Source organism: Exserohilum turcica (genome assembly GCF_000359705.1).
Source record: "Exserohilum turcica Et28A unplaced genomic scaffold SETTUscaffold_5, whole genome shotgun sequence".
Taxonomy (NCBI): domain Eukaryota; kingdom Fungi; phylum Ascomycota; class Dothideomycetes; order Pleosporales; family Pleosporaceae; genus Exserohilum; species Exserohilum turcicum.
This window is the reverse complement of record NW_007360266.1, coordinates 2,221,494-2,244,616: the sequence shown is the minus strand read 5'-3', so window position 1 is coordinate 2,244,616 and position 23,123 is coordinate 2,221,494. Positions and strand designations below refer to the sequence as shown.

General features: G+C 55.1%; 9 protein-coding genes and 1 non-coding gene across 10 annotated transcripts; 4 read left to right on the top strand and 6 right to left on the bottom strand.

Moving 5' to 3' along the window:
- Positions 1-629: 629 nt before the first annotated feature.
- SETTUDRAFT_164919 (uncharacterized protein) lies at positions 630-3,429 on the bottom strand (the record flags this gene model as incomplete). The annotated part of the gene is made up of 3 exons (XM_008031099.1): positions 630-1,077; positions 1,132-3,148; positions 3,198-3,429. The coding sequence occupies 3 exons, from the start codon at positions 3,427-3,429 to the stop codon at positions 1,014-1,016; spliced, it is 2,313 nt and encodes a 770-aa protein (XP_008029290.1). The 3' UTR covers positions 630-1,013.
- A 1,614-nt stretch (positions 3,430-5,043) lies between these two features.
- Positions 5,044-7,141, top strand: SETTUDRAFT_164918 (uncharacterized protein). The gene is made up of 7 exons (XM_008031098.1): positions 5,044-5,596; positions 5,658-5,829; positions 5,882-5,922; positions 5,975-6,110; positions 6,170-6,356; positions 6,414-6,543; positions 6,599-7,141. The coding sequence occupies exons 1-7, from the start codon at positions 5,496-5,498 to the stop codon at positions 7,119-7,121; spliced, it is 1,290 nt and encodes a 429-aa protein (XP_008029289.1). The 5' UTR covers positions 5,044-5,495; the 3' UTR covers positions 7,122-7,141.
- A 169-nt stretch (positions 7,142-7,310) lies between these two features.
- On the bottom strand, positions 7,311-8,693 carry SETTUDRAFT_164917 (uncharacterized protein; the record flags this gene model as incomplete). Its single annotated transcript, XM_008031097.1, has 4 exons — positions 7,311-7,484; positions 7,568-7,923; positions 8,068-8,547; positions 8,593-8,693. The coding sequence occupies 4 exons, from the start codon at positions 8,691-8,693 to the stop codon at positions 7,441-7,443; spliced, it is 981 nt and encodes a 326-aa protein (XP_008029288.1). The 3' UTR covers positions 7,311-7,440.
- A 566-nt stretch (positions 8,694-9,259) lies between these two features.
- Positions 9,260-10,340, bottom strand: SETTUDRAFT_93857 (carbohydrate esterase family 5 protein; the record flags this gene model as incomplete). Its single annotated transcript, XM_008031096.1, has 2 exons — positions 9,260-9,831; positions 9,893-10,340. The coding sequence occupies 2 exons, from the start codon at positions 10,338-10,340 to the stop codon at positions 9,260-9,262; spliced, it is 1,020 nt and encodes a 339-aa protein (XP_008029287.1).
- A 1,686-nt stretch (positions 10,341-12,026) lies between these two features.
- Positions 12,027-13,471, bottom strand: SETTUDRAFT_140327 (uncharacterized protein; the record flags this gene model as incomplete). Its single annotated transcript, XM_008031095.1, has 2 exons — positions 12,027-13,008; positions 13,057-13,471. 2 exons carry the CDS (start codon positions 13,469-13,471, stop codon positions 12,104-12,106), a joined length of 1,320 nt encoding a protein of 439 aa, XP_008029286.1. The 3' UTR covers positions 12,027-12,103.
- A 1,393-nt stretch (positions 13,472-14,864) lies between these two features.
- SETTUDRAFT_164916 (uncharacterized protein) lies at positions 14,865-16,536 on the top strand. The gene is made up of 3 exons (XM_008031094.1): positions 14,865-15,057; positions 15,114-16,407; positions 16,467-16,536. Exons 1-3 carry the CDS (start codon positions 15,021-15,023, stop codon positions 16,474-16,476), a joined length of 1,341 nt encoding a protein of 446 aa, XP_008029285.1. The 5' UTR covers positions 14,865-15,020; the 3' UTR covers positions 16,477-16,536.
- A 34-nt stretch (positions 16,537-16,570) lies between these two features.
- SETTUDRAFT_43347 (uncharacterized protein) lies at positions 16,571-18,393 on the bottom strand (the record flags this gene model as incomplete). Its single annotated transcript, XM_008030689.1, has 2 exons — positions 17,952-18,393; positions 16,571-17,902 (listed from the first exon to the last, which is right to left on the bottom strand). Exons 1-2 carry the CDS (start codon positions 18,180-18,182, stop codon positions 16,571-16,573), a joined length of 1,563 nt encoding a protein of 520 aa, XP_008028880.1. The 5' UTR covers positions 18,183-18,393.
- An 835-nt stretch (positions 18,394-19,228) lies between these two features.
- SETTUDRAFT_22314 (uncharacterized protein) lies at positions 19,229-19,681 on the bottom strand (the record flags this gene model as incomplete). Its single annotated transcript, XM_008030570.1, has 1 exon — positions 19,229-19,681. One exon carries the CDS (start codon positions 19,679-19,681, stop codon positions 19,229-19,231), a length of 453 nt encoding a protein of 150 aa, XP_008028761.1.
- A 491-nt stretch (positions 19,682-20,172) lies between these two features.
- On the top strand, positions 20,173-20,260 carry SETTUDRAFT_t51. Its single transcript has one exon. It is a non-coding gene; the product is annotated as a tRNA-Val (tRNA).
- Positions 20,261-21,468: 1,208 nt separating this feature from the next.
- Positions 21,469-22,054, top strand: SETTUDRAFT_22313 (uncharacterized protein; the record flags this gene model as incomplete). The annotated part of the gene is made up of 3 exons (XM_008030569.1): positions 21,469-21,629; positions 21,679-21,710; positions 21,789-22,054. The coding sequence occupies 3 exons, from the start codon at positions 21,469-21,471 to the stop codon at positions 22,052-22,054; spliced, it is 459 nt and encodes a 152-aa protein (XP_008028760.1).
- Between the last annotated feature and the right edge of the window lie 1,069 nt (positions 22,055-23,123).

Here is a 23,123-nt window from a genome sequence, read left to right as displayed (position 1 = left end):
CACCTAGATAGTTCACCAACAAGTATGCTAGGTGCTGTTGAAAACCTGGTTAAAGGTGCGACTACTATTGCGCATGAGTTGGTGTTAGTCAAGAAACGGGTCTCTGAGCTTGAAGCAGCGAATGAAGCCGCCACGCGAAGGAGATCACACAAAAGAAAGCGGCTACAGAAAGGAGAGACCCTAACGATTGAAGAAGGAGAGAAACTGGCAACTCTAAAGGAGTCTGGGGCGCGTGGTAGTGGGAAGAAGGCAAAGAAGGGAGAGAGCGCTGAAGTAGGCGAACCGTCGCAAAGGCGCTGTAGACGCTGCGGTGAGACTGGACACAACTCGCGCACCTGCAAGCAAGATGAAGAGGTTGATTCTGAATAGATTAGCCTTTTCTAATTTCAATTTACTGTTGTTGTTGCGCTGTAATGGTTGCGCAACGGTGGTGAGGTTGATGGGGGCTTGGCATTTTCGGTCACTCGCTATTCTCGGCCACTCGCTATACTTTGACGTTAAAAGAAATGTGAAATGAGTTATGATACAAGATTTCCATGTGCTGTGATTTACGGATAGACAAGTGGAACATGACTGAACATGACTAACAGTATTCACGGTTGATTCACTCATTCATTGATTCATTGATTGTCATGATAGCTTGTGGCATTAACCAAATATCTGCCAAGGACGCTGCATGTTCCCTAGGGTAGACTTTGGATGTGGTCAAAGAGGAAAACAAGAGTAGCAAGAAGAGACACTGAACACGACACTAAGTAACAGGAAGGAGAGAGAGAGAGAGAGAGAGAGAGAAGGAGAGGAATAAATGCAACACGAAACAGGCCCCATACACCCCAGACGCACAAAATCCATTACCATAAACCTTCGTTGCTAGTAGCCATGGTCCGTCATCCATTGCATTGCATGGCTGTTCATGTATCATACGCTCTAACCATCCACGTAAGTCGTCGTCTTCGTCAAGGATCAATTGAGAGGAAAGGCTCAAAGAAAAAAACAAGAGAGAGGAGACGTCATTACGCTCCTAGAGCAACAAAATAGTACACTGCAAGCGCACCACCAAGTAAGAGGGCCGAAGCACTGCCAAAACCATATTAGCGCACGGCTCATTCAACAGAAAAGGTTACTGCTCACCTAGCCACTTTCCGATCCCCAACACAGGCAGTCAGCAGGCGGCTTATGCCAGAAGCTTTGGGCGAGGCTTCCTGGCGCTTCTCAGACTGCGGTGCAAGTGCCGAAGATGGTATCGTGTTGGCAATCTTTTCCTTGGTCGTCGTCGTCGTGGTACCTTCGTCAGTAGTGCGTGGCGCATCTGATTTCTGTGCGGGTTCCTCGGCAAGACCTTTGCGTTGTCGAAGCTGCGAATCTGAAATGGGTTCTGAGTGAGTTTCCTCACTCGTTGCATTGAGACTAGGTTTGACTGGGGCTGCTGCGGTCTCGTTTGGCATGGAGATGGCGTCGTGCAAAGCACTGGCTGGCTCTGGCACGTCCTTGGCACCGTCGTGACCGTTAATGTCGTTCGCTTCGCCACTAGGTTCCCTTGCATGGTCTTTTGTTTGTATGGCATCATCAAGCCGCTTGCTTGCGTCGGTCACGGGGGTTGCATGAGGGTCACGTGCGAATGCGGATGGCGAGTTAGACATACGGAGCATGTGCCTACCAATGTAGACGGGCGAAGGAATGCTGTCAAGGTCATGACGGTCCTCGTCCTCGTCCTCATCACTGTCATCTGCTTCCGGTACAGACGCCAACGATGTATACGACTTGACCGGTACAAGGTCGACAGAAGAACACGCTTGCGAGAAGACAGACGGCTGAGGAGAATGGGGATGACCGTGTCTTGTCTCGTCTTCAGGTAGATTTACTCCAATGGTTGCCACGCGCTGCAGAATCTGGTCGCGGTTGGTGGGGAAGCGCTCCAAGGACGGGTCGTTCAGGTCGTCGTCTTCAGCATCGGATCGCGGCAACCTATGCGGCAGACTGCTGTTTGTCCGTGGCCTGAAGAAATCATGTCGTGCAGTCCCGCCAAAGAGATTCTTCGCACTGTCAGTCTCATAGCCAAAGGTAGTCTGCTTTTCCAATGAGAACGGAGAATCTTCGTGTCCAGAGTCGGAGCCTGTGTTATTGGCAACGGCCGCCTCACGTTCATGGGGGAGGAGAGGCGCATCATCACCGGGTCCCGCAGGATGGTCGTCAGATTCCCCATCGTCATGGTAAGGGCCATAATGCTGCGGCTCTTCTTCCTGGGTGTAATCACTCTTAGTTACAATCTCGCTTCCCTTATAATCCGAGAAACCACTTTCGTGTGCCAGTAGGGGAAATCGGTCCAGCTCGTCCACTCCATCAGAGTCGGTTGTAACAGCGGTGTCATCGGGCAGATTGGTCTCGTGGGAGAAGAGCGGGGTTTGGTGGGCAGGATGGGCCTCAGGCTCGGCTTCGTGAGCGAACAGTGGTCCGTTTGCAAGCTCGCGCGTCTCTTGGCCCAATCCGGTCTCGTGGCTGAGCAGAGGCATTATGTTGAGCTCGTCGCCTTCATCGCCTTCATCGCCGTCGTCCAGCTCAGATGGAGTATCCATGGCATCTCCCGAGCTAGTTTGATCTGCTGAAGAGAGCGTAGACTCCTCGTCAATGGTGTCCATGGAAGGTGCCGATGGCGGCTCCTCGGACTGGAAAGATTCGTGACGGAACAAGGGGGATGCTTGCTCTTGGTCTGCGCTGGGCTCGACGTGAGGAGGCTCAACGTGCTGGTCGGGCACAAGATTGACCTTGTCGGGGGATGCGTCGGCAGCTCTCATGTCACGCGCAACCTTTTGGGCTGCCGTAGCGTCCTTGCTAGACTGCTCGGGCATGTCATCCACCTTATCAAGCACGACAAGCGGGACAGCAGGCGGCTGCAAAGTGTCGGGCTCGACGGGCGAATCCACATTGCTGGCTTGCTCAGGCTTGGGCGTCGTGTGGGCTGCGATGTCGGGCAGCTGGTCCTGGTCCATGGTGCTGTCTTTGCGGCTTTCGAGGCGCTTGGAAAGGGGCTCGTGTGAAATTGGCGCAGGCGGGTTGGTTGGAGCAGCATCTGGTATCGGGGGCTGCTCGGTGGCGTCGTGGGCAGGCTCGACGTGGATCACGTTGTTGTGGATGCCTTGATCGTCGGCGGCTATCACATGTCAGCGGGGGAGGCACGGCGAGCATGGCAGCAGTCGTACCCGTCTCCTTGGACTCGTCCAGGAGCCAATGGTCCTGGCCCAGACGGACCTTGTACTGGTAGCTGCCATAGGACACGTTGCCAAACGTCTTTGTGAAGACGACATGGCCGTCGGGAGACTTTTCTGGGGCGACGTCCATCTCAAGCGGGGTCCAGCCGCTAAGAGCTGAGGTGACATAGACAGGCGGCTGCACGCCGGGCCGCGAGAAGGTGATGGTCGCGCTGGTGGCCATGGCGGCCAGGTCGGGGACGGCGGCGGGCGTGGAATAGGGTAGGATCTGTTGCGAGAGCAATAAGGTTGGAGACGAGGGGAGATGACGGGAGCGGGCAGGCCGCAATGGGTCGAGGGCGAGGGAATGCGAGTGGTGTGCTCTCGCTCATGCAGTGGCGCGAGGAGGGGCGAGAGAGGGGCAGGGAGGGGGTTGGCAGGCAATATGGCCATGGCAGGCGCGGGCGGGCGATGGCGGCCTGCAGGGGAAACTGTTGAGCTGATGGGCCGCGGCTGTGGCAGTGGCAGAGGGGAGCACCTGCCTCAGGCGCGGTCGCACCTGCTGCTCGCCCGCAGGTGAGGAAGGAGCGGCGCGGCTTGTTGGGTCGCGCCTTCCCTGCACATGGCTGTGTGTGTATGCGGGCCTGTCTTCGTCGTCGTCTTCTTCGCCGTCGCCGTCGCCGTCGCCGGTGCATCCAGTCGTAGCCAAGGCTCCATCTCTTTGCTGCCAACTCCCACGCCCGCTACTGCTGCTAGCTTCTTCATGTCTCCGAGAGTGACGTGAGAGCAACGTCTGGCGAGCCTCAGCAGCAGCAAGACCCGCCACCGCGGCCTCGTCAGCCACGCGTAGCCTGATCAGGCTTCCCCCGCACTGATCCTCCGCATCCAGCCTCTGCTATACACACGCCCTTATATGTGTATATATATATATACATGTATGCTTCACTGCCGCCGCCGCCGCATGCTTCCCGCCCTCGCCCGATTTGGCCTTGCTCGTGTCTATTCTTGTCTCCGGCCTCCTCTCCTCTGGTTCACCCGCCCTCCCAACTCCTTTATCCACCTCGCTGCTCCTCGTGGATCCGCCGACGACTCGGCCCGGCTCCTCCTTTTCTCGTTTTTTTCGCGCCCGCCCTTGCTTGCCCTAGGCCCCCGTACCCACCCCTTTCGCAACACCAAGACGCATTACAATATACGGGGTGGAAAGCTCCGCCCAGCGCTGTCGCCTCGCCTGCTTGCAATGTCCGAAGGCCAAGCAAGCCGCCTCTTCGCGCCGTATCCGACGACAGGCCTCTTGGTCATGTGTAGACCCTCGATGGCCAACGGCACGGATGCCGGGAACCTGTAGGAGTCTCTGGCCTCAGGTACCTGTGGCTCCGCCGAGCCTGTGTGGACTGCGTGTTTTGGGGGGGGGGGGAGGAGGTTGTCGAGTGGCGAGGCTGGGCTGAGTAATTGCATGAGCTGGGCCCGTGGTACTCTGCTGGTGATGTGCATAAACTAGCACTTGTACGTCTCAAAGGTGACGGAGTGACAGCGGAAATTAACAGATCCAGGTCACGTGGCACATCCTTGGCCGGGTAGGTATCGCGCGTGGCTGCACTGTCGCCGCATGCTATACAATTTTTAGCCTAGCCACGCTGCCATGGAGGGGGTCGGAGGGGATTGGAGGGGATTGGAGTTGCTCGTCGTCCAGGTACCTGCAACGCGCAGGGCGCGGACTAGATGAGGGCGTGCCCATGGAGACGACCAACGTGCAAGAATGGCGATACGAGGTCCTGATTAGCTGTGCACGGGCGAGAAGCCAAACACTCACACTGTGCTCTTCTCACCCACGCCGGCTGACGGTGCCAAACTCTCGGCGAACAAGGTTTCAAAAAGGGCGTTGCGACGGGTCTCGTCACACGATCACATCTCACCACGCCAAATTTCGCGAGTGGAGAACGGGCCGCGTGTCTCCATCCGCCGCGCTATTTGGCATGCTTCTCGAAGTCGATATTGTGTCTCAAGTACCGCCGTGTCTGTCATGCCGCCAGAATTTTGTGCAAGGCCCTGATTGAATGTGTCGCACTCGCAGTGTCGCACGCCTCTTGCCTGCACACTCACGTCCCGTATTAGACCTGTCTGGCACCCGTCAGTGCCGTCTCCCGTCGTGCTGATCGCCCGTTTTTTTCCTTTTTCTTCTTTTGTTGCTCTCTTGTTCCTACTCTTGTCTCTCGCTTGGATCCTTGCAACATTTGGCTCTGTTGCCTCTTCTTCATAACCCCATGTCCGGACTTCCGAATCTGTCCCCTTCACTTACCTTCTGTACACGCAATGGGGCACATCGTGTTTGCCACGGGGCGTGACCAAGGCCCGCTCTTGGCTCGAGTAAGTATGGCCATGTACACGGTCGCCGTGACGTTTGTGGCTCTCCGGTACGTAGCGGTAGCCTTTGTTGGTCCAGGGCGCGTCCATACTAACCACCATGGCCGTTAGCTGTTTCACACGTGCATGCATTGTCAAGAAGTTTGGCCTCGACGACTTCTTCATCGCCATCGCCACCACGCTCGGTGCTGCCCAGACCGTCACCATCATCCTGCAAGTCGAGCATGGCCAAGGCCGCCATGCCGCCGACCTGCACATTGAGCAGTTTAATCATATGCTCATGGTAAGCTGAATACCCAGCATTCTACCAACATGGAGAGCTGACAGGGATGCAGTACCAGTGGATTAATATGCTCATATACTTTGTCGCCAACTGGTATGCGTCCTTGTACACACGGGGCCGCGTGCCGTTGCTAACATGACCACAGGGCGGTCAAGATGAGCATCCTCGCCCTGTACTACAGAGTGGGCTATGGGAAACAGGGCCTCCCGTGGATCGTGCAAGCGCCTGCTGTCTGGACTGTAGCGGGTTTCATGACGGCATTCGCCATTTCGTCATTCATGGTGAGCTACCGCCGTGTACAGCCGTAGTCCGACCATGCACTAACTGTGTCGTGGTGTAGGCCCAACTCTTTCTGTGTGTACCCCTGCCTCGCATCTGGGATATCATGAGTGTGGCCGATGGGGGATGCATCGACGTGGCCCGGTTCATGACCATTTCCGGGGCAATCAACGTCTGTACCGACGTGATTCTTCTCCTCTTCCCACTACCGCTTCTACGACTGTTCAAATTCAACCGGAGACAACGCAGTATGTCTATTGTACTTTGGTCTTGCATTTCACGCGGTAGCTGACATGCGGGTATAGCCGCTCTAGCAGTCATCATCTCCGTCGGCTTTATCCCCGTCATCGCCAGCACCATGCGCCTCTGCGAAATCATCATGGCGGGCCGGCCCGTCAAACCGGGCAGCAGCTGGGAGGAAACCGATTTCAGCTGGTACGTGTGGTGTTCCGTGTTCAGTTTGCCATGGGTTTCTAACATACGACGATAGGGGCTGGGCGTGGGTCCCTGTATGGTCTCAAATCGAAGTCGACATCAGCATCCTCGCCGCCTCTCTTCCCTGTCTCTCGCCCTTGTTTAAGCACGTGTTCAACTGTCCCATCCGCCCGGAAACACCCTCGGAGATACCGACATTACCTGGCTACCGCGAGAGCTGGCGCGAAATAGACGACAATATAGATTTGGAGAAGAGCCGGAGTTTTGAACTAGATCCCGAGAAGCGGCTGACGGTGCGAGAAACGGAAATGGGCAAGGGCATGGGTATTAATATTAGTGTGATCGAGGACAAGTTCATGGACATGGGCTTGGGCATGGGTATGCATCATTACGACGAGGGGCTGTCGGATGTTGCCGAAGAAGAGGAGGAAGAGGACGACGAGGACGAGCAGAAGACGGACACAGGGCGAAAAAGCATGAGCGTGGCGAGGCCGGCCGACGTGCAAGTGGCTGCTGCAGCTGCTACTCCAGGAGGACGTGAAGCAGAACCTGGCGTAATACAATATACCAAATTATGACAATAATTGCCTTGAAGACCAAAAAAAAGAAAGACGAAGAAGAAAAAAAAAGCCGTAAAAAGATTCAGTAACAATGTTTAGTAGTGTAATACACCGGGGGTGGGGGAACACGTACAGAAGGGGACGGGGGCAGGTTCTTCGATTCGTTCCGGCTGGATCATTATTACCATTACATAGAATACGTTTGCTTTTTAATGCTGTATGTATACAAAATGCTAGCTTAGCTCCCATACAAGGCGGGCGGGCGGGGCTTGGCAACGGCCACTAGTTCCCGCTTGTACCAAGCACAGCATGATTCTTCCTACCACTACCACCACGACTAGCATTTCCCCAGGCTGTTCAAGGCGGCGCCAAACTGGCTTGCTACGTCACCGTCAGTTTCGCATTGTTCTTTTGGTCTCTCTGTTACTCTCGCATCATGACAATTCCACAAAGGTCAAACCTACCATGCTGAGTCGTGGCGAAACACTGGCTCGCCTCTGCTTTGCGCATGGCCTGAGGCAGCCACTCTCGTATCTTTTCCTCGCGGTTGTGGTGGCTGGGATGCGTGCTCAGTAGCTGCGGGGGCCCCGCGCCCCCCGCTCTCTCCATGCGCGCCCACAGCTGCATGGCCGCCTCGGGCTTGTAGCAGCCCTGCGCCATCATCATCAGCCCAATGTAGTCGGCTTCGGCCTCGTGCTTGCGCGACGCCGGCATCGACAGGAACACGTCGATGAGCAGCTTGCCCGAGTACAGCGACATGTCGAAGAGGGAGAGGAGGACGACGCCCAGCAGGACGAGGGGCGCTTGCGACATGCGTTCGCTGCGTGGTATGTGTTAGCATCACTCTTGTTGTTCTTTTGCTAAATCGTCGTCCTCTTGTTCTTCTTCTTCGTCTTCGTCTCCGTCTTCGTCTTCGCCTGCTATATATAAATCCCGAAAAGGAAATGAAAGGGGAAGAACAAACGCAGTATGGTGCGCCACGACATGGGCAATCTCGTGGCCCAGCACCGCAGCCACGCCATCTTCATCGCGACACAGCGGCAGCATCCCCGTGAAAACAAACACCTTGCCGCCCGGCGCCACAAACGCATTCTGCTCGGGGCTCTCAATCACCGCCACCTCCCAGTCAAGGCCCTGCAGGCCCTCGCCCTCTGCGTACGGGAGCAGGCGCTCCAGCACCCGCTTGACGAGCTGCACCCGCCCATCGCTCTCCGGCAGGATGCGCCCGCGGTACTGCTGGCGCACCTGCTCGACCGACGACTGGCCGAGCGCCTCTTCGAGCTGCGCGGGGATGATGTTGAAGCGGCGGCGACCTGACACGGGCACTTCTTCCAAGTTGTACAGGTAGAAACCCCCCGCGCCCGCGCTCAGCAGCCCCACGTCGCGGTAGAATGTCGGGCGCGCCGCCCAGCGATACAGAAAGCCCGTGAGACCGCCCGAGGGGCTCGAGAAGCGCTTGTATTGCGGCCGAGCATTACTGCCGCCGAACGGGAGTTGCTGGTAGAAACGCGACTGCGCCGGGCGTCGTGGCTGCTGCAGCGGCTGGAACATGCGGGGCGATATGCGCAGGGGCGGCCGTATTCGATACATGGTCTCAGCAGCAGGGCGTGTGGACCGAGGTGGTTGGGTGGGTGAATGGGAGAGTGGGTGGTTGCTGTGGCTCAGCCGAGGTGTCGCGAGGTGTCGCGGGATGACGTGCATTGAAGGGCTGGCCGCCGCGGGAATGCCAAGGCCACCACCTGCGGCGTCTGAGCTGCCCCCTTTGTGATGCCTTTGCCCTTCAGCCATGTTTCGGCAGGCCACGTGAGGTTTCGGCGCGTTCTCGATCCCTCGGTGAGTTGCTGACTTGTTTGAAATCAACACTCCAGAAGACGTGCCATGAGTAATTCGCCTACGTACCGTTTGGCTTGGTACGTGTCTCCCCCCGTGTGCCAAACTTGGGCTGAGCATCGCTAAGTGGAGGGTCCAGACAATGGGTCTCTCGATACCAATACTGGCGGGTACAGCGTGTTCTGATAGTATTGCAGGGATATCATGGATCAAGTCCACGGGAAAAACAAGGCCATTGCAGGATAACCCAGACATTCTGTATTCTGTAACTCATTGACTACAACTGTGCAACTAACAAGCCCCTCCGCTTTCCCCTCTCGTCTCATTTACATGTACGCGTACTCAACGTGCACCTTGAGGACACACGCCTCGTACTTGATGGGCTCAGGAAGGGGAGCAACGACAACGGGGGAAGTTGGCTGAGGAGCGCCGCCAACGGGGTAGCCGCCGCCGTAGGATGCGTCCTTGGTTGGGCTAGGGACCGGGGTGCCCGAGACGCTGGCAGTCAAGCTGTATACAGGAGTGGCTGAGACAGTGGCAGTGTACAGAGGGGTCGAGGCGCTGGCCGACGAAGCGGGCACGCTGGACGAAGGAGCAGGGACCGAAGACGAGCTGGAGGCGCCGCAGAGAGGCGCAGTGTTGGCGATCTTGGAGACGACCCACGACGAGGCGTCGTCGGTGTACAGCTCAAAGTAGTTGAGGTGGTCGGCCACGATGCTGCCACCAGCGCAAACTGGGTCGCCAGCCGCGCAGTAGGAGCGGAGCACAGGAGCATAGCGGTTCAGACGAGCGAGATCACCAGCCGAACGCGGGTTCTTCTGCTTGCTGGCGCCGTCGAGAACGTTGTACGGCTGGTTGGCCGTGTGCATGACGTCTCCCCAGAGGAGGGCCGCAGCAACTATCTTCAGTCAGCACTGCACCGAAACTCGTCTTCTTCACATCAAGATTGTTATACGTACTGGCCTTGCCGGCGGGCGAAGTGCTGTCCAGGCCGTTGGACACAAACGTGCAGCCACCCGGTCCACCAAGCACATCACCGACGACGTGTGCGCCCTCGGAGTAGCCATTGACGACAATGTGCGTGCAAGGGCACTTTTGCTGGAACGCAGTAATCTGCGAGATGCCGTTGCGGGCGCCCTCTGCAACCTGGGCGCAGTAGTCTCCGCCGAGCGTGACGTCGAACTGGATGTCCATGTAGTCGCAAGTCTTGCCCTCGGCCGTCAACTTGCCGCACGTGGCCTCGACAAAGGGGAACGTCCGCCCGTCGTGGTACGGCGCATCGTTGCCGCGGGCCATGAAGATGACTACATCGGCGCAGGGAGCGTCGAGCTTGGGAGGCGTGGTTTGCGCCGCGGCGAGGGCGGAGAGGGCGCCCAGAGCGAGCGTGTTGCGGATGCTGAAGGACATCATTACGTATTAAATGTATATAAGTATATTTTTTTTTCTCTTTGCGTTTTCTTTGCTCCTCCCTTCTTATCGACTGCTGCTTTGAGAAACCCCCCGGTGGGACATCATGAGCTGCGGCTGTCGACATCCGCTAGGCAAACTGGTGGGCCCCTCCGGGGGGGGGGGAGGGGGGGGTGCCATGCAGGGCAAAGGGGAATATGTAGGATCAGGATAGCAAATTGGCAGGCGACGCCATGCATTGGCTCGTATACGACGGCACACGCTGCGAAGGAAGGGAGAAAAAAAAAGACGCCATGTTTATTGTAAGCGAGATGGGGAGGGAGGGGAGGGGGGAAAAGATTCGGCCTTGCCAAGCACGCATGCAGCGGGCATGTAATTTCCCACTCGAAAGGGCCTCATCTATGTATAGTGTTTGAGCTCGTGGTTTTCAAAAAGGCGCCGGTGTCCCGTCCTGCCCTGCTGCGTTACTTGTGTGTTGCTTAACGATTACCCCAGGAAAATCTCCCTATCCACTCTTTTTTGTTATTGTTGTTGTTGTTTGGTATATCCCAACTACTATCAACCCACACTCGTTCATCATTAAGAAGCACTTGTTTCCAGTAGGGTTCATCCGCTAGCCCAGCAACGTTTCCCGTGTGTGAAAGCGGCAAAACTGCGTCCACCGGGTATATTCTGGGCATACTGTACTTTGTTCTTGCCCCACTCACTGCTTGGTAAGTAGGGGGGGGGAGGGGGATCCCGCTCTCTCTTGCACTTGGGCCTTGCTCGCCTGACTTGCTACTGCTATCTGGTGCCGCTTTGCCGCGGGGAGGAGGAAGAGACTCTCAGCTAGCACTACCACTACGGATCGTATAGAAATGGGGGGGGGGAGGCGCACAACACACAGGCGATTCTATCAATTTGGTGTATGTGTGTGTGTGTGTGGACCGCCGTCTCGTACCTACGGACATATGTGTTGCATCAGGAAATCGGTATCGAGAAAAAACCGTTTGTCACTGACTTACTTGCCTAACATACATTGTTCCGTAGGTCAATTGGCATTTCCACCTTCACACTAGCCAAGCCCAACCAACCCAGTAAACCCCCAGTAAACCCCATTGGCGAAAATTTAAAATACGACAATCCCCCCCCCGGGGCTTCTGCATTGTCTATGTAAGGTACACCCGCACCCTGGCAAACTAAACTGCCCCCCCCCCCTGCAACTGTGCCAGGTGTCTCTCTGCTTCGTAACAAGACAGCTGACCTCTGTTGGTGGGAAATCCCGCCGATAACATTTTGGGGTCCGGGATCGGGGTTAGCGTGTTGGTCATTTCCCGCTCTACGATCAACCTTATCTTGGTATATGGTCCGAGGATTTCTGCCTCCAAGCGCTGCTTAGTTGGTCCGTAGCTTCCGGTTAATCGACCTGCCAAACAGCGCATGTACTTGTTACATTGGTGAATCTGAGCCTGTAATCAAAATATACACGAGCTCTGTTGATATCGGGCCTCTCTAATCGACACTTGTGCACATGGCACAAACAGTGAGTGTACTAGCAATACGTCGACTCAGCAAGTGCTGCTCTCCGCCTCGTATTACTTTTGCCACCACTGAAAGAATATCGGCGCTGACCTAATCCCACAGAAGCCGATATGACAACCTACCCACAGGATCATCGGTAGATCTCAATCTTGATTGCTGCTTACAGAACTGACATGGTACATGTACGTAACTTGTCCAAGCTTGACAGGAGGAACAAAGAAAGAGGGGGGGGGAAAAATTCGCTACTCTAGTTTTTCATGCCCCTCCCTGATGGCCTGGCCGTAATCCCCCGCATTAGGTGTCCTCACAATGGTATGCGTATGGTACTTTGCAGGCTCCTTGTTGGTCAAGAAGACGCCAGAGTGGTGATCAAACTCGACTACAATCACGGGGCTCTGGATACGATAGTAGAACGCGTCATGGTTGCCAAAGCCACCGATCCAGCAGAAATATGTCTCGGTGAAATGCTGCCTAATCTGTTGGAGCTTGCGCTCACGGGCCTTGGAGGGGTGGTAGAGAAGAAACTCGTGGCATATGGATAAGACGAGCTCCTGCTGGGCGGAATTGAATGTGGAAACCGAAACGCCTTCGTATGGGACGATGCGATTGTCGCGAAAGGCACCGCAGCGATGACGCTGGTCGTCTGGCCCCCAGGTATCGGTGATGAGCTCATCCCGCTTACTCGCGTCGTTGTTGGACTTGCCGTAGACTTGCTTCATTCCCTCGTCTCTCAGGTTCTTGAAGATCTGCGCCTTTTGCTGCTGCTCGGTGTTCAAGCTCTGCATCAGCTCTAGGCCTAGATTGCCCTCTTTGTGAAGGATCTGGGTGCCCTTCCATTCGCCCTCGTCAATGATGTTTGGCTCTGCGCCAGTAAAAGATGGCGTCAGGACGACCTGGGACCCTTTGAAAAAGCATGTAATGTCGAGGTGATGGCCGTATATGAGCCAGCCCCATGGCGAAGAGGCCGAGGTAGAGGGCGTCCCGAACAAGAGAAAGTTGTACGAGTATTTGTTCATGATGTTGGGCAGCTTGACCACTTCTCCGAGGAAATGGCTGATACGCATAGCGGAGAGTGCCTTTTGGTGGCCCTCTGGTGATAGGGATGCCTCGACCACGGCAAGTATCGACTTTGCAGTGCTTTCGGGTACTATTCAAATCAGCCAGGCATACCATGTTTGACACATTCTTGGCTTACCTTCTTCCAGCCTGAGCCCGAATGGCCTAAGTAGGAACTCCGGGTTACTCCACGCGCGCCATTCTCTCGCATTGATAGGATACGATATCTTCTTCCTCTTCTCATCATCCAGGCCGCTCAGCAGCTCTTCGGCTTTTGCGACAGCAGCACCAACATCCGCGCCTTCATCCTGCGCTTTAAAAAGGCCTGATCTCACGTTGCCGTCATTGGTTAAGCCTTTGTACGGCTCCTCCAACAGCTTTTCCCATACTTTAGTCAAGTCGTGCAACCACGGCGGTGCGCGGTTATCCTGCATTGACTGGACATATTCGTAAACGTTTTGTTTTGCAGCCGTAGTGAAGCGCGGGCTGCTGAGATCTGGCAAACAGGCTCGAAAGCCAGCTGACGCTTGATCGAAAAAGCTTTGACCTTCCATGGTGTGTGTATGTGGAAGGGCTTCGCGCAGGCGATTTGCTTCTCTTAGACAACTGCCGGATGAAGTCTCTTCCTTGCTCTAAATATCGTGACGCGTGGCTAGGCCCCCTTGGGTCCGCGCTGCCCAGGGGTTTGTGTCGTGAACAAATGAGAGTATGAGCAGGAAAACACTACGACTGGCGAATCGTGGATAGTTGGTCGTACGATGGTTGGAGAATCTGATTCCCCGGTGGACGCAACAAGCCACCCCACATGCCTGCCACCTGGACCATTTAGCGCGGGGTTCCGGCCCCTCATTGCGTAGCCACAGGGTCGGTGTAAGCTTGTGGGTTCACGTCGAGCATACTGAATAGCTCATGGAGTAGCCATGGATGCTCATTACCTTGCGCCTGGTTGGTGGATGTGGTCATGTCACAGCTGCCGACCCGCTGTAAGTAACAGACTCCGGTACTTACTTAGTACATGTGCAAGATATCAGAAGCTCTCGTTTGCAACCAAACTGCACTGCTATAATGTTCCTGAATTTATTTGCTTGATTGATCAGACATGTCGGAACGGCGAGTATTTCCCAGGCCTTTCCGCATGACCAATCTCATCAGCAACCAAGAGTAGACGCAAAAGATTCTATGGCAGATTCGAAAGGCGGTGTGGACAGAGGAAATTGCCAACACCTTGAGAAGCCCACAACTTTATTAGATGGTACCTGGCGGGTTGATGCCAGTGGGTAATCCATCCAATAGTACTGCGAGCACGACTATATACAGCCAAGACTGTGGTAGGTAGTTGTATTCTCGTAAGATGGAGCGGCAGGTACGGTAGAAACTGTGCCCCGCATCATTGCGGACGTCCGAAGAAGCAACGAGCATCCATGGCTGTGTGGAGAGAAAGATGACGGCTGGGGCGGAGCGCGGCACCTGTGCTACGATGAATTGAAGCCGGAGAGGTTTCCGAGGCTGAGTTGGGATGGTGAGTGAATGGGAGCCAGCACCTGGTAGACGGCTCCAAAACACCCCGCAAATGCCGAGATGAGCTTTGTCCATGTGTCGGTGTCGGTATCAGTGTCAGCGGTGGGGCCAAGGACAAGAGGTAAGCTAGGCGCTGCCCCGCCCGCTGTGGGGTGTAGAGCTGATTGCAACAACAAATTCTAATACAAGTGCCTGGCATCCAGATAAATATCCAGTCCATCTTTATCAGCTGGCCCATTCTAATTACAGAAACTCGCCGATCCACAGTCATATATCCAACGTGGCGTTTCGCACTTTGCTAGCATACTGTACTACCAAGACCCCCGGCTAAGACATCACCCGGCGTTTTCCATATTAGGCGTGTAGGATAGCTCGGAGGTTGTGGGGGATTGTGGGGTGAACCTCGGACAGACAAGGACATCCAAATATCCTATAAGATCACGTGCCAGTAAGACGAGCAGACGGACATTACCACATCGTCGACCACGCCTGTTCTTGTGGCCATCTCAAGCGCTTCTTTGCACTCCAGCGCCACCGCCAACCGACTGCGTGTCGTTCCATTCAAGCTCTTCCAAAACACAAATCATGGCGGACCACCTGAGGATAGCCATTGTTGGCGCAGGTATGCTTCTCTCAATTCATGCACATGTTCAGATCAAATGGCTAATGGAGGCTCAGGCATGGGAGGCCTCGCCGCAGCTCTGTCTCTCGCAAAAGCCGGACATAAGAACATTACGATATATGAAAATGCACCCGGCATGGGCTTTGTAGGTGCAGGTATCCAGCTCGCACCAAACATGGCTCGTATCCTCGACCGACTAGACTGCTGGGGCCCCATCCGGGACGAAGCCGTCCAATGCGCAAACACATCGATTCGGGAGGGCCCAACAGACAAGGAGCTGGGATACGTAGACCTGGGCTACGTCAAGGAAAAGTATGGGTACCCACACATGGTTGGCCACCGAGCCAGTCTTGCCAATGGCTTGTATGAGGGCTGCAAGAAGGAGAGCGGCATTACATTCAAGCTGGGATCCACCGTGTCCGACGTGCGCTTCGGCCCCAGGCCTAAATTCACCGTCACGCAAGCTCCCGGCGGCGGCGAACCATACGAAGTCGAGTGCGACGTGCTTCTCGGAGCCGATGGCGTCAAGAGCTCTACCCGCGTCGCCATGCTCAAGGAACTGGGACACTCGGGCGCTGCACGTGACTCGGGCCAGGCCGCCTACCGCATCATGCTCGACCGCTCGCAAATGGAAAACGACCCCGAGCTGCTCAGATTGATCGACTCGGACACGGTGACGCGCTGGATCGGCGAGAAGAAACACATCATCGCATACCCCATTCACAACAAGCAGATTTACAACATCTCGACTGCCCAGCCAGACGTCAATTTTGCCGGCGCGCCGGATGCACAGTATACGACAAAGGGAAGTAAAAAAGCCATGTTGGAGGTCTACGGCGATTTCTGCCCCATGATCCACCGCATGTTGAACCTGGTGCCAGAGGGCGAAGTCGTCGAGTGGAAGCTGAGGGTCCACGACCCATTGGTAACGTGGGTGTACGGTACAGCCGCACTGGTGGGCGACGCATGTCATCCCACTCTTCCGCACATGGCACAAGGAGCTGCGCAGGCCATTGAAGACGGCGCTGTGCTCGGCGTTGTCCTAGCCCCCAAGCGCGTCGGCGACGGCCGGCCAGAAACCATTGAGCGCGCGCTGCGCATGTACGAGAAGCTGAGGAAACCGCGCGCTGAAGCACTGGTCGAGTTGGCGGCCGAAAACGGGCGAGAAATGCATCTGGGTGCCGGCAAGGCCAAGGAGGAGCGCGACAAGATTTTCGCCGCCATGAAGCAGGGCTCCGGCAAGGTCCCGGATCGGTGGGCGGATGCAGACATCCAGGCGCGTGTCTATGGCGTCGATGTTGTTGCCGAGGCCGAGGAGCTGTGTGCAAAGGAGGGTTTTGGTCCAAAACTGTGAGCGTTCCTGTAGTTTTCAAAAAAAAATTGTATCAAGTAGTTTTCTGACAAGTCAGTGTATCTTAGTGGATAAAGTCTCGTTGGAAATTGTCGCATGGGTCTGCACTGAAGACATGTATATTTCGGTACTACTACTAGCACTCCAGTGCACATTCTCAATTCACATGCTCTCCGACATTGCGCCCCTCAACCTGTAGCCCTTCCAGTGCGTAAGAAGAACAGGCAGCAGACTCACGCCGACAATAAGTGCCGTGGCCACGCCCGCGCTCTTCGCAATGCCCACATGCTCAAACATAGCCGGGAACCAAAACGGGCCCAAGAAGCCCCAGATCTGGCGCACAAACGTGATGAATACACCAATACTGCCAGCTTCCTCGGGATAACAGTCCACTGCATACGTGATTAGTACCGTCGTCACAATCTGGTTTCCAGCTGCGCCTATGCCCGCCCCGATGATGGGCGTGACGTTCCACCTGCCGGGGGGAGCTTGCTCTATGCGCACGAGGAAGAGGACCACGCCGCAGATACTCAGCAGGATACCTGCGTATGAGAGCCACAGACGGAACTCTGGCGCGGGGCGCAGCGGATGCATTTTCTTTGCTCGCCAGCGCATCCAGAGGTCGCTCGAGTGGCCGCCGATTTGCTCTCCAATCACTGTTCCGACAATGATGCCCAGGAACTGGAGACCGATCTGCTGGGCATTCAGATGGAACTTCTCCACAAACAGCTGCGGGATCTCGACCGTCATGAGGACCGATGCGAAGAGGAAGATCATTGCGTAGGCGCATGCGGGTATCATGACGCACGGGTGCTTGAAAAGACGGAGCGGAGAAATGAATTCGTAGGCTGTCATGGGCGTCTTGTCGATGCGGCGGAACTTGAGGTACATTTCCTTGTACGCGGCAAAGCCCGCCTGTGCGTGCTGTGCGTTGTCGTGCCGCATGAAGCGCGTTTCCGGGCCAAAGAGCGTGTACAGGATGAGTTGGACGCCGTTGATCATGGCGAGGATCCAGTAGATCCACCGGTATCCGAGGTTGTATGTGACAAAGCCGAAGATGAGGGGCGCCAGAGGGATCCCAAGCGTGATCATGACGGTCCACATGCCCATGTATCTTGCGCGCTCCTTGCGGAAAAACGTCTCGACGACCACAGCGCTGCCGATGGCGTTTGGGGGGCAGATGAAGAAGGCCTGGAAGGCGCGGCAGATGGCCATTGTAGTGTAGGTGTGGCTTTTGGCACAGCCAATGGTGAAGACTAGACTTCCGATCAAGGATATAATGAAGATGGGTCGTCGGCCGTAGCGCGTGGAGAGGGGTCGCCAGAACAACGGGCCGCCGCCCAAGACTGCGATTTGCAGAGAAGTAAGGTAGGATGCTTTTTGGATGCTCACGCCGAGGTCTTCGGATATCACCTCGTATGCTGGGATGATGGCCGAGGCGGGGAATGCACACATCATGGCGTGGAAGGCGACGAAAAGCACATTCATGATTTTCTGCATCTTGTTAGAGAAGAGAAGGAAAAACGAGGCGATGACTGCTTACCTTCCATTGCGGCCAGTTGTATGGATCAGCGGTGCCCATAGTGGGAAGGGGATCAAGATCGATTGTTCCATGGCGCTCGAGCAGATATTGGTGATGTTCCTCGGAAAGGTGAGATGCTTCCTCCTTGTTGAGATACGTGCCATGAGTAGCAGCATGCTCAAGATCGTCATTACGCATTGCTTCGTCAGAGACAAGGTCCTTCTCCTTCGCCACGCTTATCGGATTCGCCATATTGTAGTCTCCAGCTTATGCGTGGGAAAGACAGAAGTAAAGGGAGCAAGAGATAGACTTGGACAGCCGCCCGCTCAGGCCGGTCACTGGTAACCTCATACCTATTTATTCTTCATTCCTCGCTGCCAGTCCCCGAGGATAAAGATTTTTGCGGAGACGCCCAGTGGAGACCCCAGACATAGGACCTATTGGTGGAACTGCAGCCCATGGGGCTCCAAAGCAAGGGTCGCGAGCACTACCGTCATCGATTGTCGTTTCTAGCTTCCACTATCTCACAGATTAGGTGTAGGATGCGGCTCATCCTCTCGGCAACGGCGGGTTCTATGCTTGAAACGATTACCGAAATACTGTTGAACGAGCTAGTGGGACTGCAGACGAATAGTGGATAACGGTACCGGATCACTATGCGAATAGGGAGTAGTTGCCCTCATGGATCCCACTTCTCTGCGGCGGCTAGAGACTGCTCAGTCCCATGTATTCTGGTTTCTCATGGCCTTTGCAGTATGAGAAGAGCATGCTCAAGCTTTACCAAAAAGCTTGGTTGGAGAACGGGACGGTTGCGGCTTGACAAACACCCGTACCCGTGCCTCTTGTGGCGAAAGACATCCAACTATTTTGCCGGCCTGCAGCAGTTGCAAAGTGATTGGTCAGTGTTATCACAGCCTGGCGCCAAAGGAATCTGGAGTGCGACTTGGTGGGGTAAAGAGGAGACTGAAACGATGATCGTTACCAACAACGACAGCGGGTCTGCGGGATTAGTGCGCGGATGTCGTTCCGCTTTCCATTGCTTTTTTTGTGGGCAGCCTGGTGTTCCAGCGAACGGAGTAGTCGTCCAGCCCCAGCATTGATTGCGGGGGAGAAAGGGCGAGTTTGAGAATGGAGAAACGCGCACGCCTGTAGTGATGTTACAGCCACCATTTCATGCATTGTGCAAAAACAAAACTCATCTGTCAATAGCAACAATTTGTTTCTCCACTCTCTAAGCGCCTCCACGGAGCATCCCTGCATTTGCAGCTTGATTACGCATTCCTCCCAGTACCTTGCCGTTACTCCAGGTCCACAAAGACCTCAAAAATATCCCACCAGACGTGTCGCTCATAGCTTCGTGTAGTGTTGGCAGCACATCTCATGTGTGCTCCAGTATAGAAATCAACGCTATCTCCATACCACTGTAGTCCCAGCGCGCCCTCAGTCATGGCCTCGCGCATCTCGCCACAGACCCGGCCTAGCAGCTCATCGTAAAGAAGACGGCGTATGTAGCTAGCCCTCAGTAACTCGATATCGACGCCAAGGACCTTTTGGGTCCCAGCCGCAAGCGTGATATTGCTCCGTCTATGTAGGACTGGGTCTCGTAGAGGAGCTGATTCAGACCATTGCAAAGATGGATCAAGCGAGTAGGGTGTTTTGAGCTTGTTGTGCAGGTTGTATGTGATTTCGACATCTGGTTTTGTGTAGTCTCGGGTATGCTGAGTGCGGACAAGGACGAATGCTGAAGGCATGGTATGCTTGGTGGGTGTTGAATGTGGAGATGGCTACAAGAGTGTATCCGGATATGGGTACTTATAGTCATAGATCAAAAGTTTGTTGGACATATTCATAAGAGAAGCTTGCTGTTTGAACGGCAGAGCAAACCGACTCTCTTTGAACTTGCGTACGGTCCCTGACAGGACATGAGCTTGCTAATGAGATTTGCGAAATGGTACCTAGGTAGTATCTTAGTTTCCACTCTTGCTGGAGTGGCAAGCGATATACAACCGCCAGGAGCTCATTCGTGCTTTGTTTATTGTAGTCCTGCTCGTGATTTTGCTGTGGATGAAGAATGGTGTATTCGCGCACCGTGAGACTCTCGAAAAACATGGAACCTTTGTGAAAGTCGTGGTTTGACAGAAATCCTAGTGGTCCCCGGTAGCTCTTGCCTGTCTGCTCTCAGACGGCAGGCAGCTCCGGTCATGAAATGCATTGTCTCGCCGTCAGCCAATCAGCAATAAGCGCTCTAATGGTCTAGTGGTATGACGTTCGCCTCACACGATGCTTTGTGCGTGCGCGAAAGGTCTCGAGTTCGAGCCTCGATTGGAGTAATGAGTGTGTTTTTGCTGGTTGTGTTGATTCAGAGTATATTTTTGCGAAGGCGAGTTTCCGGAAGCGCTGCCTTTTTTGTCGGTACTGTCGCATCTAGACTCGTAAGCGTTTGGATGTAGTCTGTGCCGAGTCGATTTCCATGGTAGTGAGTGTGTTGATCTGGTGGCAGGAACAAAGTAGGTGCATCGAGCTCTTTTTAAAAGTCCTAGGAAATCAGCGTATCGTGATTGATGCAGATGATCTCGTCACCAGGACAAGACGATTGCTGATAACTGTGGAGGGGTGGGTACTCCAGGGCGAGCACAAGTTGGCAGGTCGAGAGAAAAGTGCACTGTTGATGCCTAGACTGCAGAAACGGCGTTCCGATGACGATGCGAGTCTGAGCATGGCCATGGTGTTGACGTTGCGATCACTCCACACGCGACCACGACCAGCCTGTTCAGGTTGAGATGAAGGCCATGCACGCTGACATCAGCGCCGCTGCGGGGGCCTCGGCAAGCCATGCGGTGGGCGCCGTCACCCCACAGTCGAATCACCACCGTCTTCATCTAGCCACCGTCACCACACACACAGCTAACTCTGCCGGGGCCGACGTCCGGCCCGTTGAAACACGATTGCATCTTGGCCAATGCCGTCCCGCCTGCCGAAACGCTATGCACGCGGCGGCTCTCCAAGTACTTAGACTAACAGCGAAGGGAGCAAGGGCCCCAGGGAGGTCTCGCGATACATGCGCGGCCGGGAGAGAAGGAGAACACGCCCAGCAGCGCCGTACGTCAGCGGTCCCGGCATTGCCAGACATTAGGGCTGCACCGCGAGAAGGAGTCGGATTGGCTGCGTCCGCCATGGCGAGTCTTGTGATTCGTGGCATGATGGTTGTGTGCGTGTGGAGAGACGGCGCTGCACAGCCTGCCCATGCCGGTGACCTGCATTTCCCCGCACCGCCCTACCCTATATACAGACGGTATACGCCGCGCACTTAACGTCTCACCTGCAACACCACCACACAGCAGTCAAACACTATCTTACACACGTCAACCCGCGGCCGACACACGTTCTTCTTGGATCGTCTTGGCTGCCCACTTCACCGCCGCCAACTTGACCACTGCTGCGAGATATAAGTCAAGCGCCATCTACCCCAGACTACGCCCACCACCATTTCACTCGGCATTCGATTCACTCTCGCCACCACAAGACGCCCATCACCAACATGTCTTTTCTCCTCCGCACCACCAACCTGGTCCGCCAGAGGCTCTTCACCACGTCATCACGTGCCCGCACAGCCATCTCGGTGCAAGATGCTGCTGCAGCCCACATGGCAGCCACCCCCGGTGCCAGCGTGGTCCCCCGCCTCGGAAGAGTAGCAAGATGGTGAGCCTTGTTCCCCCATTCATCCACAGCCAGTGCTGACCCGTCCCAGGTACCTCCCTACCATGGCCATGGTAGCCATCGGTATGATCTACCTTCCCAGGGACAAATCATCGCAGCCTCGTCGGCCGCTTTCCCTCGGTGATGCTAATGCTAACATAGGCTTTGGTGTGACCAATGCACTCAACGATGCCAACCGCAGGGTTCACTCTGCTCGGGAGCTCACCCAGGAGCAGAAGAACCAAATGCTCATGGACGCTTATGGCGAGCGCTCCAGCCTGGCTGACATGGAGAGAGCCATGGCAGGCCTTGAGGCCAGAGCCGCTGCCCCCAAGAAGAGCAGGAACCAGATCCTGGAAGAGGCATATGGCGACAAGACCAGCATTGCCGATCTCCAGAGGGCCATGGAGATTTACGAGGTTCAGTGAGCAAAGCAGCGTGAGAGCGTACATACATGTCCGTTGCTAGTGCATGTCCATTGATGTAACATGGCCATGAGCGCGGCCGGGGCGGAGTAAGTCGGGAAACGTCGGGTTAAGTCGCGGGGGGGGGGGGCGCTTACTTGTGGGCGACTAGCGACTTTGGGAACAACAGCAACACGTACGTATGGAAAGTAAAGAAAGAAGGACAGACAAGTACAAGTGGATGGCAACTTGATCGTTTGTTGGCTGATGCTCGTAGTGGTATAGTGTGTACATGTTCGTAGCCCTGATGCCTTGTTTCAGGGTCTCTAACGCCAAGTGCTAAGGAAAAATGCCTGTGTGACGCTATGCTTGATATCCCTCCCTCTCTCTCTCTCATTCTCCCCCCACTTTCCGAGGTACACGAGCCGGGACAGCTTTAGCGCTGTGTAGGCCGTTGCTCGTGGCCTGGTGGCGTGGGCTCCCCGACGTCCAGCGTGCGGGGGTTTCCTTGAGCTCTTCTTTTACGGAGCTGTCCAAGGGTCAACCCTCGCCCCTGTAGCGTGCGTGTCCTTCTCTACACCGCGAAGCTGCTTCATCTCTCTAACGGACATGAACTAAGTAAGAAAAAAAATTACTTGTGCGGAGGACAGGTACTTAGCGCTCGACACCTCCACTTTCCGATTCTTGCTAAGAAATGATAACCAGCAGTAACGTGGGAACTAGGTTTTATACTTCCGAAAACGGGAATTCGAAGTTCCCACTGGTGTATGGATGGATGGATGAATGGGTGTGGGAGTGGTTTTAACATGCGCACGCACTGGATTCCAGAATGCATTACTTAACGTATAGGATAGAAAAGGATTGCACCACATAATAGGGTACATGTTAGTTTCCTTGGTTGCGGGGCTGGACTAATCATGTAGCAACACACTCACTCTCGTGCTTAACTATGTAATTTCCTGTAAATAGAGCTGTAGAATTATTTCATGTTAGATGCCTGGATTATACTAGGGCATACATATTTCTTTTCCATCATATCTTGCCAATATACCCCAACACACACACAGTCTCTGGCTGTTAGTAGCACGTGGAT

Excerpts from the sequence above, each read along its gene's own strand:
- SETTUDRAFT_164918 (XM_008031098.1), top strand. The coding sequence starts at position 5,496 with ATGGGGCACATCGTGTTTGCCACGGGGCGTGACCAAGGCCCGCTCTTG. Across the intron at positions 5,923-5,974 it reads ATATACTTTGTCGCCAACTG|GGCGGTCAAGATGAGCATCC; the intron begins GTATGCGTCCTT and ends ACATGACCACAG. Across the intron at positions 6,111-6,169 it reads TCGCCATTTCGTCATTCATG|GCCCAACTCTTTCTGTGTGT; the intron begins GTGAGCTACCGC and ends GTCGTGGTGTAG.
- SETTUDRAFT_164916 (XM_008031094.1), top strand. The coding sequence starts at position 15,021 with ATGGCGGACCACCTGAGGATAGCCATTGTTGGCGCAG. Across the intron at positions 15,058-15,113 it reads GATAGCCATTGTTGGCGCAG|GCATGGGAGGCCTCGCCGCA; the intron begins GTATGCTTCTCT and ends ATGGAGGCTCAG.